Here is a 16,664-nt window from a genome sequence, read left to right on the forward strand (position 1 = left end):
AAACCTGGGGTCCAATGTATGCCAAGCATGCACTCCAGCCGTTGGACTTATTCTTGGCCCTAATAAACAATGTTTTCTAATAAAATAAATTTAAATTATCTAGCAGTTCCATTTGCTGTATACTCAAAACAAGTGAATACAAGTGTTCAGACTAGTGATTGTGCATAAATTATTTATTGTTGCACTACTCATGATAGCCCAGTCACCACAAATGTTGTCTGATATGAATAGCCAACATGTCCATCAGCAGACGATAGGATAGTCAGAATGTTGCCTGTCTGTACAGTAGAACATGATTCAGACATAACAGAATGCAGTCCTGATAAAGGCATATCACCTAGAAGTGAAGGAAGTCAGACACCAAAGGACACATCTCCTAAGATGCTGTTTGTAGGTAGCAGGTAAATCCACAAGGAAAGAAAGCAGGTTGGTGACTGTTGGCGACTGGGAAGAGGTAAAGGAGAGTAGCTGCTTAAAGAGAGTCTGGATCTGGGGACCAGAGCTAGTCCATGAGGTTAAAATGCTGGCCTCTGGTTCAGATCCTGGCACCACATCTATTCCCCCAGCACTGCCAGGGGTCACTCCTGGGCACAGCGCAACCCTCTTACCCTCCAATGAAAAGAAAATGTTTTGGAATTAAGCAGAGGTAATTGAATGTACTAAATGCTACTGAACTCAGAAACGGCTGCTTTATGAATTTCATCTCAATAAAAAAAAAATCTCAAAATACAGTGTTAAACATAATAAAGCTTTTTAAAATTTACTTTTGGAGGGGGAAAACCCCAAAAAACAGATTAAAATACTTATCTGACTTAAAGGGCCACAGTAATCTACTTCATCTTGCCCCACTCTGTGATATGCCTGATTTCACTTGTGTGCCCAGTTTGAATTTTCTGAACACTCACTGGTTTGTGGTACATTTCCACTGTGCATTAAAGTAGCAAAAATGAAGGACTGGAAATAAAAGCAGCTGCTCCAGTGATGTACGCAGGTGTACCTGGTGGCAGAAGTTGTGCAGGCTGCTGGTCTCACTGGGCTTCCAGCTGAGCTTGGCCTTGGGAAGCCCGAGAGGAATGCTGGCAGCTTGCACTTTTCATTCGTGCTTTACATGGTGCTTGTTTTCGCAGTGCCCAACCCTTCTGCAGCTGCAATCCCGCGAACCCCTCTGAGTCCAAGTCCTATGAAAACACCTCCTGCAGCAGCTGTCTCCCCCATGCAGGTACGTGCTTGTTAACTCGGAGACTCGGGGCACCTCAGCTTCTGGAAGTCTGAGACCTGCAGTCCTCAGAGCCATTGCTGTTTCCTACAGGGTGGGTGAGGCGCATGGAGTTGGGGTGTGTTTTCTCTAAAACACCGTGATACCCTCAATGGATAAATTACGTAAATGTTAAAATGTGTGATTCTTAAGATCTCTGATCATAGCAGTTGCTAACAGCTCTTGATCCAGGGAGCTAGAATTAGGTCCAGTAGTTGTTCCAGATGTTTTTGTTTTGTTTTTTGGGGCCACACCCGGTGGTGTTCAGGAGTTACTCCTGGCTCTGCGCTCAGGAATCACTCCTGGCATGCTGTGAGGACTCTATTGGATGCTGGGGGTTGAACCCTGCTCAACTGCATGCAAGGCAAAAAGTGCCCTGCGTTCTGTGCTGTCTCTCTGGCTCCCTCCAAATGCTTTTCATAGTTGACTTATTTAATCATCACAACATCTCTCTCTTGGGTATGACTTTCCCCAAAGTTTGTATTGCGGGAAGGGACTCATGGAAGGATGGGGAGGGGAATTTTGACCTGAGCAGTGGGACACAGCAAGGACAGAGTGTGATGCAGCCTGAAAGGGAGTTTGCTCAGGTCCTTTAAGCTCCCAAGTGTGGGGTTCAGAAGCATCTGTTCAGTTCAGCTGTTTGTTGCCGGGAGAAGTTGGAGTTGGCTCCAGGAATAGCACATAGGGCACTGGTCTGTACTTGTTGGAACTATTTTTTTGTTTTGTTTAATTTTTTATTATTGAGCCATACCTGCATTGCTCAGGACTTACTCCTGGCTCTGTGTTCAGAGATCACTCTGGGTGGTCTCGGGACAATACTGGGTGCCAGGGATTGAATTCAGGTGGGCCACCTGCTGTACCATTTCTCTGACCCATTGACTCAGTTTTCTTGTGTAGAAACTGAGTCCCAGAAGCAGTAAGCAGTTTGCTGAAGGTCATACAGTTAAGAGGATGTAGCGCTGGGGGTTGAACCTGGACATTCTGGTTTCAGACTTGGCTTTTGAGTGAGTGCTGCATGAAGCACCTCTCCGAGTAGAACACTTCGTTGGCATTTCCCAGGCTCTACTGCAGCACAGATCATTCTAGAACTTCGTAATTTAGGACAGCATTTAAATTCTTTTCTTGTTCTCTGGCTTTGCCTGGGTTCGGTAGGGGTGGGCTGGTCTCTAATTCTGCTTTGTACAGACAGATGGCTCAGGCTCCAAGAAATTGAAAGTGGAAGTAAGCAGTGCTTCTTAGGATCTAGGCTTAGAGCTTGGGATGGAGTTACTTCATTCTTTGGTTTGAAAATCATTAGGCGATCCCAGAGAGGGAGGGGCATGCACAAGGCCGGGATTCGGGAAAGGATGACTCCTAAAGCTGGCTGTGTGTGTAGCATAGAGCTTTGCTGCCCCATCACAGACAGATTTCACAAGTTGTCCTGCCTTCCCACAGTGGCAGGACCAGAGAGCAAGCAGACTTTCGTTGCTCCATTAATACTGAGTCCCTTTGGGAAAGAGTAGCTGACGTGGAATTTTCCCACATGGCTGTGAGTAACCGAAGGAAGGAAGGTTTAGGGTGAAAGCGTACCTTACTACATTCGTAGTTTTGTAAGTTAGAGACTTTGCATATACATTTGCACAGATAGTGTTGTACCTTTAAAAGCAGAGGACCAGGGAGATAGTTGAAAGTGCTGGAGTGCATATCTGGCCTGAAGAGGCCTTTGTTTGAACCCACAGTGCCACCAGACCCACGTGCCCCCAGGACTGCATCTCCCGCCTCCAGAATTACACCATCCAAGGCTGAGCATCATTGTCATTGTCATTGTCACTGCTTGGATACTCCTTCTGAGCACTGCTTGGATAATCCTCCCCTCCAATTCAAAACAGATAGAAGGACAACAAAGTCTCCATTACATCTGTATTTTGTGCTTCTTTATAAGCTCTATTAATCCTTTTCTAAAGACTTCAAGATATAAATAACTGTCAAGCAAACACTGTCCTCCCATTGTTTATCAGTTTGCTTGAGCGGGCCCAGTAACGTCTCCATTTCGAGACTTGTTGTTACTGTGTTTGGCATATTGAATATGTCACGGTAGCTTGCCAGGCTTTGCCGCGTGGACGAGATACTCTCAGTAACTTGCCGGGCTCTCCAAGAGGGGCAGAGGAATTGAACCTAGCTCGGCCGGGCTGGCTGCGCACAAGGCAAATGCCCTACCACTGTGCTATCGCTCCAGCCAAAAGTACTTCATTAAGGCAAATTTTTTCTGTACTTGTCATTTGAAGTTTAATGTACATTCATTTTGTAGATTTTTCCCCCACTTTTCTTGTTGCTGGTAGAAGCATTTTTTAAAATGTAGGAGTATTGATATTTATTCAGCTGATTGAATTGGGCATGAACTCCACCTTTTTTTTTAAATTTTTTAATAAATTTATGTATTGAATCACCATGAGAGCAGTTAAAAGCTTTCAGATTTAAGTCTCGGTCATAGTGATGAAACACCCATCCCTAGACCAGTGCCCATTTTCCACCACCAAAAACCCCAGTATACCCCCCATCCCACACCCTCCCCCTACCTGTAGGGCAGATAATTTCCACATTATTCTCTCTCTACTTTGATTACCTTCAATATTTCGACACCAGACCCACCATTATTATTTGGGATTTTACCCCAACATTCAGATCTGCCGAAAAGGCAATCGTAGATAATTTGTTTTCTGTTGCTGCTTATGAATAACATATGATGTCGTATGGCCGCAGTAGCGGCTGCGTGATTTTAGAATTCCGAAATTTTAACAATTAAATCTGGAGGGATTTCTTGCCAAAACCTGCTGGGTTCTGAGATTTGTTCCTGAATCTCTGGGATCATGGCCATTAAGCAGCTTGATCAGGAGCTAGAGAGGCCGTTTGTGGGTGGTGACTCGTGGTCTTGTTGGGGCAGGCAGGAAAGGGCCAGCTCCACCACGTGTCTCGTCACCCAGACCTGACTGTCCAAAGTCCTCTGGAGGATGGTGGCCACTGAACTGCCAAGGGGGAGCAGGCGGAGGAACAGCACCCTTTCCCCCCTGGTGTCGCCCAGTGCCGGTAGCCTACTGTGAGACCAGACATATTTCTGCAAGAAGCCGCCGGGTTCCGAGATTTGTTTCTGAGTCTGTGGGATCATGGCCGTTAAGCAGGTTAATCAGGAGCCAGAGAGTCCATTTGGGCTGCGACTCAGGGTCTCGTTGGGGAGGGGAGGAAAGGGCTGGCTCCACCCCCATCACATGAGGCCCCACATGTCTCATCACTGCAGGCCCAAACCTGACTGTCCAATGGCCTCTGGAGGATGGTGGCCACTGAGCCGCCAAGGGGGAGCAGGCAGAGGGACAACACCCTTCCCCCCCACCCCCTCCCCCCCCGGGTGGCCTGGCGCCGGTAGCCTACTGTGGGGACCAGATGCATTTCTGCCAAAAGCCGTTGGGTTTCGAGATTTGTTTCTGAGTCTCTGGGATTATGGCCATTAAGCATTTGGATCAGGAACCAGAGAGGCCATGCCTCCAATTATATAGCTGAGCCACAGGTGGTTTGTGGGTGTTTCTCCCATATACCTAACTTTTGGCCATTTACTTTCTTGGTAAACTTTGTCCCAAGTTTTTGGGGTCTGGCCAAAGGCACAGCAGCAATTTTGGGATATCTGGAAGTCAGAAGGCGCCATCAGGCTGCTAATGCACTCACCTCACAGGTACAGATTGACCTGCTGGCACCATACCCCATGTTTTGTAAATTTTTATAAGAAAAGGAGGTATAAATTCTTGCTTCTATGACTTGAAAAAAGTAGTAGCGTGTGGTCAGATTTATTAGCTTTTTAGTATTTGATGAGTCAACACAGCATTTCTAAAATCTAGCAGTGCGTAAAAATCATGTGAACCATTATTTTTGGCAGGGGCGGGAGCCGCACCTGACAGTGCTCAGGACTTACTCCTGGCTCTGTGTTCGGCATGTCTGGTGGGGCTCTGGGGACTATAGGGGGTGCCAGGGATTGAATGCACGTCAGCCTCATGTGAGACAAACGGCTTTCCCACCGTACTGTTCTGCACCCCCGCTTCTGTCTGTTTGGAGTCACACCTTAAGGTGCTCAGGAGCTTCTCCTGCCTCTGTCCTTCGGGGCACTCCCAGTGCCTGAGTTGGATCTTCCTACGCACAAAGCCCGCGCTCCCATCTGTTCGAGTTTTCTTTCTGACCCTGGGCCTGTTTGATGTTTTAGTTTTGGGGCCCCACTGAGCAGTTCTTAGGGCTCCAGGGGTAGTGCCCAGCAGTGTTCAGAGAACCTCCTGAATGCAAAGCATGACCTGAGCCCACTCTGAGCTATCTCTGTGGGCCCTAGAGCGGTTTCAAATACAGATCCCCAGGCCACACCTAGTGAGTAAGAAGCTCTGGGGAAGTAGAGCCCAGGATTGGGGTTGCTAGATTTTCAACTTCCGGCGTGGGAGTTCCACTTTGAGCTTTGAGAGAATAACAGACTCACTTATTCTGCCACCACAACTAGAACGTTGGACAAAATACGGGAAGTGCTGATTTCCAGATTCTGTATAGTGGGCAGGACAAGACTATAATCCATGAATAAAACTTAACAAAGGAAGTAAGATAAACCTTATGACCACACCTACATTTTTCCTGTTGTTGGTATCCAGATGGTGGAGAGGAAGAGTCCAGGGCGCCCCTCCCCCCCCACCCCCCAACTAGATCGCCAGAGCACAGATCAGTTTTGGAGAGAACAGTACAAGAACTCACAGGGTAAGGTACAAGGAAGGAGAGAGCTGTGCAGATAAACGGTCTTTCTAAACAGCTGCAGAGGCGCTCTGAGGGTCTGATCAGATGCCAGCCTGCGCTTCCAAAGGGTTAGCCCTACCAAAGAGAAGCAAGACCGATTTCTGAGGAAAGAAAAGTTCTTCAGTTAAGAGTTCATGGCAGGAAATCATTACCGCTTTCATCAGCCACCATGGAGAACCCCTTTAAATACTTAGAGTATTCAGAGATCCCCAAAGGGACGTGGAATTTAATTTAATTCCTTTAAAGTGGAATTCAGTACCTCTGTAGTAAATGATTTTAGACGTCCTAAATGATCTTAAAAATAAAGGACCATTGAGATCCAGAAGCATGTGGGTTAGATAGCCCCTGAAGTGGTTCCTGGTGAGAAACCACACTTCCGAGAAGAGAATACACAGACAAGCCATTTACCTGTCAGAAGACTTGTGTTTAGGGAATCCTTCTTCAGAGCACCCTTTCCATAATGTTGGAGCTTCCTTGGCTTTTCCCCCCTTCCTTTCCTTTCTCCTAAATGAAGTCTTTTCTGAATTCAGGAGTTGGGGGGAGGAGAGACTTGTAGTTAGGGCTTGCTACATTTACAGTAGATTGGGGCTAGAGCATATGCTTTGCGTGCATGAGGTCTTGGGTTCTTTCTCGGGTATGTCCCTACCACACACACACACATGAATTGGGAGAAGTGTATCTTCTTAGTTGAAGACAAATAACCTAGTACTTGAAAATTTCTTCCCTCAGGTAAGATCATATGTGGCCAATAAACACATGAAAAGACGTTCACCATCACTAGTAATCAGGGAAATGAAAATTAAATCCACACTGAGATCCCCTATGCACCCTTGAGAATGGTTCAATTGAAAGAGGACTGTACTAGGCGTTGGTAAGGTCTTAAAGAAGCCAGACCCTTCAGGGTATATAAAAGCCACAGTTAGGAATCAGCTCAATGAAAAGAGTCTGGGAGGAAGCTGAGGAAATAAGCATGAGGGAAAAGCACTTAGATGGTAGACGTTCTGTGGAAATCAGGGTTCGGTGATGTTTGAGAACTCAGTAGAGGTGGCAAAAGATGAAGCTGAGAGTTTAGATACTGCTGACCATCCAGAGACGGTCTGTGAGAGTCTGAGCAAGTGGCTGTTGGCACTGAAGATGTGAGGCTCTTCTGGAGCAGTTGTTCCAGGAACAGACCCACAGTCTGCTGGCTGGTGTGTGAGACTGACACATCTCCTTAAACACAACAGCCAGCTCACTCTCAAGACTCAGTGGTTGCCAGAAATCAGTAATAACTGTGGAGGGCAGGGAGAGAAACGTAATTATAAAACGGCCAGGGAGAAATCCTTCTGGTGATCAAAATGTTCTGTTTCTTGACTATATCCATGCTAGTATCTTGGTTGTGACACTGTGAGATCGGAGAAAACTGGTAGAGAGTACATGGAATCAGTCTGTATTAAAGTTACTAATCACATGATGTGCTCTAAGAGTGTGTGTTTCAGTAAGGAAAGAGTTCCTTGGAACATATGTATTCTCTGCAACTTTTATTTTCTTAGTCCCAGCTTTAGATTTAATCTAACTTGGAATACTGTTTATCTTCTCATTTCAGAGACATTCCATAAGTGGACCAATCTCTACATCCAAACCCCTGACAGCCTTGTCAGATAAGAGACCAAACTATGGGGAAATCCCTGTTCAAGGTATATTTTATGTCGTAGTATTATACTTTTGTTAATAATTTTATTGCTGTTCTGAAGTTTTGGCTAACTAGTTATCTTCCTTGTTCCTGATATTATTTCAACCAACGTGATATGCATGTTTATTAGAAGCTTACCATTAATATGTCTAAATTGTCCATGGGGGAGTTATTAATAAATACATCTTGGAATACAATTCTCCTAGCATTATAATAGCATTGTAATAGGTAATGAAAACTGTATACCACTGTGTTAAGGGTTAAAATCTCTTGGATACTTTGTTCTCTTACTTCTAGTGGATATGTAATTTACATTTTACATGAAGCTTTAAAAAGTTCAATAGCTTAATTCTGGTTAGCAAAGTTAGTGAGGCTATCATAGTTAATGGGTCTTCTCATAGATCCAGCTAGCCTGACTCCAAAACCTATCCTTCTTATCTCTATATTTCACATGATTGTTTATAAGAGCAACATACTTTGTTTTATTTTGATCTCCTTGTTGGGGATCCCAGACTATGGGACTGTAAAGATGATTGCAGTCTCTTTACTTGCAGTAATTGAACTTGCAACTTCTTTACCTACCTAGCTTAAGCATTTTAGGCTGTCCTCCAGACCTCAGGAAACAAACTTTGTATTTTTATTATTTTGGGACCATGGGGGGGGGGGGCACACACCAGCTCACCAGCTCAGGAATGACTTTTGGAGGTATGGGGAACCTTATGGGATGCCAGAAATTGAACCTAGGTCGGCCACATGCAAGGCAAGCACCCAACCTGCTGTATTCTCTCTTTCTGAACCCTAGGAAGTGAACTTTAAAAGATGAGGTCTGACAATTCTTTTGTGCAGTTGATCAAGAGCCCTGCCCACTTCACAGAGCCTCCTCCATGTGGTAGACCAGCACCAGAAATCCCATCTACTTACTGCCTTTCACGGTTAGGGCTTTCTCTGACCCAAATAGCCAGTGTGGGTTCAGAGTGCTCTGCCACAATGGTTTGAGGCACAGAGGCATTGTGCTGTGAGACACAGCACTCTGCTTGGGATGTGTACTTACACGTCACTCGTAAGCGAAGCACCTCACATCCTGCAGATAAGGCTCCTCGTTGTGGTGCTCTGTGCTGTCTCAGCTCTGGAGTTAGACTCAGCGGTAAGACTACAGTGTTTTAGTGGGGAAGAAATAAGCAGATGTGGGAATTACTTCCTTGAAGAACCAAGAGAAATGGGCCCCAGAAACCCCAAGGAATGTCGGTGGAGGATGGATTCTATTCTGTAACTCCTGCATCTGCCAGTCTTGAGTGTTGTTTAGGTCAGCTGGTTGCTCAGATATCTGAGGTTATTTTACAGGAAGGAGGTACTACGACTTTCATACACAGAGACTTCTGTGTCTGTTGTCATTCCATCAGTTCACCAATGTCCCGAAACCTTTTCTCCCTCAGAAGGTGGAGCCGAGCAGTCCTTTAGATGAAATCACAAGTACATGTCACTCTTTAGGTTGAGTAAGAAGTAGACGAATGCTGTCCTGTTAGTAGAATGCAAAGACCAACCTTAGCCATAAACATAACATTCTTTTACATCTTTTTTTTTAAAGTTATTTGTCTAAGACAACAAGAACTTTATTTCTTTTTTCTTTTTTTTCTTTTTTGGGTCACACCCGGCGATGCTTAGGAGTTACTCCTGGCTCTGCACTCAGGAATCACTCCTGGCGGTGCTCGGGGGACCATATGGGATGCCGGGAATCGAACCTGGATCAGCTGCGTGCAAGGCAAATGCCCTACCCACTGTGCTATCACTCCAGCCCCAGGACTTTAAATTTTTTATTCAAAGCCTGTGTCTTGGGGCCCAAGAGATAGTACAATGGATAAGGCTTTTTTGCCTTGCACATGGCCTGCCAGGTTCAATATGGTTCCCTGAGCACCACCAAGAGTGATCCCTGAATTTATTTATTTATTTATTTTGCTTTTTGGGTCACACCCGGCAATGCACAGGAGTTCCTCCTGGTTCATGCACTCAGGAATTACTCCTGGTGGTGCTCGGGGGATCATATGGGATGCTGGGAATCAACCTAGATTGGCTGCGTGCAAGGCAAACGCCCGATCTGCTGTGCTATTGCTCCAGCCCTGATCCCTGAGTTTAGAGCCAGGAGTAACCCCTGAGCATTGCCAGGTGTGGCCCAGAAACCCAAAAAAAAAAAAGTTTTACCATGTTCCTATTCTGTCTTCTCAGTGGATTCACCAAGGTGAGGCAGGGGCCACAGATCACCAGCCTCAGGTGTCCTGGCTGGGCCTCTCCGATACTTGTCTATAAAATGAGAATAATTGTGAATAGCTAGCTCACAGGGTTGTTTTTGTTGTTGTTGTTTTGTTTTTAATTTTGGGCCACCAGATAGTGCTTAGAGTCACTGCTAGCAGTCATCGGTGCTTAGCGTTCCGTGCAGTGTCAGGGATCACCTGGGGCCTCCTCCGTGCAGAGCCGGTCCTGTGCCCACTGAACTGTCTCTCCATCCCCCGTAGATTCGTAAGTTCCTCTCCTTGTGTTTGCTGAGAACCTGCGGGCAGGTGCTCTCGTCCTTGTTTCCCGCGGGGCTGCTTCCATCCAGACTGCCATGGGGACTCTGTCACTGACCCAGGCAGCTCTTGGATCTGATGAGAGACCTGGCATGCCATATTTCTTTTCGTTTTATTTTATTTTTTTTTTATTAGAAATACATTTTTTAGCATTTTGGGTTTTTAGAAATTGAGTGCAGATTGCATTTTGTTTTTTTCTGCCTGTGTGGCTTTTGTTTGTGGAGACTCGGACATGAAGTCTATGCACCAGGGAAATTGAGGACCCAGAGTGCGTGTTTCACTGAGGTCAGTGCTCTGCTGAATTAAACCTTTTCCTGGCTCTCCTCATTTTACCATCTGGTAATGCATCAAATGATAATGCCGCTGGGCTTGGGGTGCGTGTGATCAGTCTGTGTTAATGCCAGTCTAATTCTCTGCTTCATTCTGTTATAGCCTTAATGGGGCTTATTTGAAACCATGCAAATACAGGAGAGAGAGGGAAGCACACTTAGATGCATTTTTATCTGTGAATTTGTTGATAGTGTGATCCTTTATCTTAAACAGTCACTAGAGAAAGAAACCACTTAGAAAAAAGTAAGAACAAATGATTCTTGGTCATAAAAAAACCACTGTGATCATTCAAACTGTGGTAGAGTTTCTAGCTGTGTTTTCTTCCTCTTCTCTTTGTTTTGTTGTAGATTTTAAAGTCTGTGATTTTCGTATTGAAAGTTCTATAATGGCTCAGAGAGAAAGCTCAAAGGGCTAAGTGTGTGCTTTGTGTGTGGGCGGCACAAATCCAGTCCTCAGCACCACATGGAGCAACCCTATTGCCAGGCGTGACCGTAAAAATGAAAAAAGCTAATAAATGAAAGTTCAGTGACTTCTCTGTACTTAAAAGAAGCTGCCCTTTGTTCTTTTGCTCAAACGATTAGGAATGTATATTTTCTTCTGATTAATTTAATTTGATTCTTCAACACAGGACACTAGGTTTTATTTTTGTTTTGTTGTTTTTTTGGGCGACACCAGATGATGTGATGCTTGGGGGTTACTCTTGGCTCTGAACTTGGGAATCACTCCTGAGGGTGCCCGGGGTGCAGGCAGTGAACCACGGTCGAATGCTTGCAAGGCAAACACTTGCCCTCTATTGTCTCTCTAGCCCCAGAACATTGGAAATTAATGAAAATTGTGAATCTATGGAACTTTTGCTCTAACCCAGTGTCAACTGGGCCCTACGCTTGTACCTTAAACCATGAAACTGGGAAACTCTCCCATTGTTAATCCTTCAGGTGTAGACTCCTTCACTGTCTGTTCTAGGTTTCCTTTAGTTCCTTTAACTAATCTTTATTTTGGTTGGGGTTTGGGCTTATTTATTTATTTATTTATTTGGTTTTGGTTTTGTCTTTATTAGGCAGGACACTTTGACAGCTGAGTCACAGCTGCCTCCTGATTTTCATCTTTTTAAAAGATTTCATAGCCTCTTTAATAGCAACATTGGTCCATTTGAAACTGCTTTTCTGTGAAGTAGAAGTTGGATTTATAGGGGTGGTGTTTTTTTTGCTTTTTGGGTCACACCCGGCAATGCACAGGGGTTACTCCTGGCTCTGCACTCAGGAGTTACTCCTGGCGGTGCTCAGGGGACCATATGGGATGCTGGGAATCGAACCCGGGTCGGCTGCGTGCAAGGCAAATGCCCTATCTGCTGTGCTATTGCTCCAGCCCCTAGGCTTCTTTTTTTTTTTTGAGACCCATTTTTTAGAATTTTTTTAATGAAACACCATGAGATACAATTACAGACTTAAACACTTTTCATGATTACAGTCACACAGTGATTCAGTCACACAGTGGTTGAATATCCATTCCTCCACCAGTGCCCATTCTCCACCACCAGTGTTCCCAGTATCCCTCCCACCACACCCACCCCTTCCCCAACCCTCGCTGCCTCTGTGGCAGGCACATTCCCTCTCTCCTTTTGGGTGTTAATGGTTTGCAGTACGGGTATTAAGTGGCCATCATGTTTGATCTAAAGACTACTTTCAGCATGCACCTTCTGTCCCGAGCGAGCCCTCCAAGCATCCTTTGCTTGGTGGTCCCGTCTCTGCCTTTTCCCCACCGCATGTGAGCCTGGCTTCCAAGCCATGGAAGTCCTCCTGGTTGAGACCCACTTTTGCCTATAAAGTTTGAATCAGGACACAATATAAGACACAGCTGCCAGTCCCTATTGCCACCAGGGTGAAGTTACTTCTAACTTCTAAACTAAGGAGAGTAAGTGGCAGAGCTAGCATGCTCACGGTGGTGTTGTCTGGAGGTGAACAAGGCGTGCCTTTGTCCATGTCTTGGCTGTCATCCTTTGGGGCTTTCTTCATGCTCTTGAGTCGCTCCTTCTCCTGTGTCTTCAACCACACCCTCGCTACTGACTCCCCTTTCTTGTCATTTTGAAATGGACACATCTCAGGGGCGGGAGAGATAGTACGTGGGTAGGGTGCTTGCCTTGCACTTGGCCAACTCCCGGCTTCCCATATGGTCCCCTGAGCACTGCTCGGAGTGATTACTGAGTGCTGGAGCAGAAGCAAACCCCTGAGCATGGCCAGGTGGGATCCAAAGATTAAAAACAAAATAGAAAAGTACACATCTTTCTTCTATTAAGGGGGAAAATCCTCCCTTCTCCCTCTCTCAGTCACTAGACTTTTCCTTGTCCCCTTGCACAACTTGTCTCCACATTCTTTCAGTCTCCTGCTCCTTAATAAGTTTTATCCCCACTGGTATATGAGATTGCTTTCACCAAGGTTCTCGGGACCTCTCTGTAGCCAAGTTTGTTCCTACTCCATCACCTGTTTGCTGATAATTTCCAAAACTATGTATTTGCTCTCATGGCAGAGCCAGGCAAGCTACCCGTGACGTATTCGACATGCTGAAAACAGTAGCAATAACGGGTCTCATTGCCCTGACCCTGAAAGAGCCTCCGGTACAGACGTTTCGTTTAGAAGGACAAGTAAGGAGAGGCTGCTAAGATCTAAGGGCTGGGACGAATGGAGACATTATTGGAGCCCATGGAGTAAATCAATGATCAGTGGATGACAGTGATACAGTGATGTATTTACTCTGGCTTGTTAGCTTCTCCTGACGTTTTTGTCTTCACTTTCTTCTCCACATCTTTTCTAGGTATCTTATAAGGGTCCCGATTCAAGGTGTTCTCATCCCTTTTTTTCTTCCCATAATTCCCTTGTCCTTTCTTATCTCTGAATGTGGTATCTCCTTCCTTCCTTTCACCTGCATATCCTATTAGCCTTGAATCTGTTTACTTCTCTCCATCTCCCTTGGTACCACCCTAGTGCAGGCCATCCTTATCTCTCTGCGCTCTGTTACTACTCTAATCCATTTTAGCCAGAAAGATGCTCACCTGATAAAACCATCACTGATTCCCTTTTGCTCACAGGGTAAAGTTCAGTCTCCTTAGCGTGGCCTAAATTGCCTGTGTCCTTTATTTACCCTGATTTGGTTTGATATCCCAAGCCTTTTTTTTTTTTTTTTTTGGCAGCCTAACCTGGTCTGTTTTGCTCTTTGCCCTCTGAATATGACTAGACTGAATTTCTGTTGGTATATGCCCAACAGTTTAGCTAGGAACACTTTCCCCTCTGTGCCCCCTTTTGCCTGTATAAAAACTATTAATAGTCCTTCTGGTCTTGACTGAGATGTCATTTCCTCGGGAGGCCTTTCCGGACCTCCTCTCAGGAGCAGGTCATGTCCCCTGCTGGGTTCCCAGTGTCCGTTGGACCGGTTCTTTCCTGGCATCCCTCACTCGTAATGGTTTTTTAAATGCCCAGTTTCTGAATTTCACGAGGGTAGAAGTCCTGCTGCCTTTCTTTTTATCACACCTGACAAGTAGTGGACACCCAAATTATTTTGTTTAATGAATTGATTAATGAATGGATTAAAGACAAAAATAGCGCCATATGGCAATAGAATCGTGTCTATTATTGGAAAGCATCGTCTTTCCTGCCTGCTGTGTGCTGCTGTAATGTATTAATCTTATTTCCTGAAAGGGGGATAAGCGGACGGTTTGACATGGAGGTAGGAGCCGGCAGGCCTGCTGCCGCAGTAAGTGGATGTGTGTTCTTACAGGGGGCCAGTGCCTCCGGCCAGTCGGCTCTCACTGTGGACTCGCCTCAGGAAATGGAAGCAGAGACTCTTGTGCTTGTGGCAAATTGTCACCCCAAATGATTCTGGAAAGAATAACCATACTGGGTCTTTCAGAATCATTTTGTGCATTTTCATAAAGTAGGTGCTAGTCTGTCTTAGCGACTGTATCCTAATTGAGAAAGGCTTGAATCCTAAGACACACAGTAAGAAAGACTTTGCCAGGTATTGGGCATTTGCATCAGCCAGGAATTTCATAGACTTTATTTCTGTTGCGTGCCCTTCATATGCCTTGTACAAAGCAAGATGAGGCAGCTTAGGAAGCCCGGGTAGTCACTGAGAAGAGCATCACGCCTGAGCTAGACCCCCTCGTTCTGTCGGTTCTTCTGTATTCATTTGTTTTCACTTTCTTCACTTGCTGTCATCTTTGGAATACTTCAGATTTTAAGGAAGTGACCAGTTTCATAATTGTGGTATGGAAAATTTGATTAAATTTAAAATGCTGATTTCTGCTTCCTACTATTTCCGTGTTCCGCTGACTTTGTTTTGTCTGTCAGACTTTGTGCATAATATGCTCTTCCTGTGAGGATGATTGCCAACTGCAGCAGGGTTCAGTATACTGATTGATGCTTGCTTGTAGGCTCTTTGTACAGAGGTGATGTTTGTTCTAGATAAGATGGGACGACTTGAAGCTGCACACGTCCTATCTTTATTAAGAAAGTGAGTTCATCCTTCCCAATTCCTTCTCCTCCAAAGAAGACCTCATATGCTTAGAATGTGAATTTGGAATGAAAGAAAGAAAGAATCACAAGCTATTACTTCTGATGTCATGATAACTTGAGAGGGAATACTTTTAAAGCTCTCATTCATTTTTTTCCCTTTTTTTGTTTCTGGAGTCGTATTGCTGGTGGTGCCAGGGATTGAACCCAGAACTTCCAGCCTGTGTGCCAGCTCTTTGAGCCTTCTCCCTGGCCCTAAATGTTCATTTGCTAAAAAGAAGTAATGGATGATCTTCTGTTAGTGTTTGGTGAAGCTTTCTTTTCCTCTTGTTAAATTGTTTGTTGGAGGGACATTCTTGGACAGTGAGACTGATGGTCTCATCTAAGTATAAAGAGGCGGTGTTTTTTCCCATGCAAATCACACATCCCTAACATGCCACCCTGGGTCTGGCAAAACTTACTGATCCTCAGGCGTGTGATCCGGTAGCCTTAAGGAAGAAGTGCGCTGGCAGGGAGGATAGGCAGGGCCTGTGTTGGGGGCTTCCACTGCGGGGGAACAGGTCCTGGGGAAGTGCTATTAGAGCTCTACCTGAAGAATGGTAAAGTCAGCCAGACTAAGGAAGTGAAGAAACAGCTTGGGCCAATATTCAAGGAACTCTGACTCTCAATGCAGCTTATGTTTCGAAAGCAAGGGAAGAGTTGAACAAGGTGAGGTAGCAAAAGTAGTCAGTAGAGCGGCATCTCGGATCTTCTTGAATGATCAGAAATGCCAGACACTCCCTTCAGGTTCCAAGGTGCGCCTGCAAACAGAGTAGAGCAGCATCTGATTCTTCCTGGAAAGGTCAGACACTTCCTTCTTGCCCACGGACTCCAAGGTGCGGCTGCAAACATAGACAGTAGAGCAGCATCTGGATTCTTTCTGGAATGGTCAGAAATGCCAGACACTCCCTTCTTACCCATAGACTAAAGTTCACGTAGCAGGTGATGGTAAAGATGATAAAGACTCAGCCTCTCCTTTAAAGCTCCATTTCCTCCACCCTCTTTCCCATATAACCCATGTTTTAGTCACTCTGGGATTTTAATTTGTTTGTTTTTGGTTTGGGGGCCACAGCCAGCGATGCTCAGGGCTTACTCCTGACTCTGCACTCAGGAACCATTCTTTGGCAATGTTCAGGGGGGCCGTATGGGATGCTGGAAGTAGACCCCAGTTGGCAGAATGCAAGACAAGCACCCTACCCTATTATTTTTTCTCTGGCCCCACTCTGGGATTTTATTATTCTCTAATTAAACATCCTTAAAACTATTCTGTTTATTGTTTGACTGAGGTATCCTTCCCTAATCCTTTTCTTTACAACTAGTAAAGTCAACCTTAATATTGTTATGTTGTTCAAGCCTTCCCCACTGCCAAAAATCCAAGCGAAGGGCATTCTAGTGTTCCATTTGACTTGTACGTATGTCTGACTTTGCCCACTAAGTGTAGGTATGAAATATTTCATTTAGTTTATACTATGGGACCTAAAGGCAGTAGGAGGGGTTTACAGTTTTGGTTGAATTGC

General features: G+C 45.2%; 1 protein-coding gene across 1 annotated transcript in view; it reads left to right on the top strand.

The window, feature by feature from the left end:
• SPECC1L (sperm antigen with calponin homology and coiled-coil domains 1 like) overlaps positions 1–16,664 on the top strand; it is a 120,147-nt gene that overhangs the window by 69,260 nt on the left and 34,223 nt on the right. The window contains exons 9-10 of the mRNA XM_056120635.1: positions 1,128–1,219; positions 7,629–7,719. Coding sequence (XP_055976610.1) covers positions 1,128–1,219; positions 7,629–7,719 — 183 coding nt within the window. The remainder of the gene's footprint in view (positions 1–1,127; positions 1,220–7,628; positions 7,720–16,664) is intronic.

The sequence above is a fragment of the Sorex fumeus genome, unplaced genomic scaffold (genome assembly GCF_029834395.1).
Source record: "Sorex fumeus unplaced genomic scaffold, SorFum_2.1 ptg000043l, whole genome shotgun sequence".
NCBI classification, from domain to species: domain Eukaryota; kingdom Metazoa; phylum Chordata; class Mammalia; order Eulipotyphla; family Soricidae; genus Sorex; species Sorex fumeus.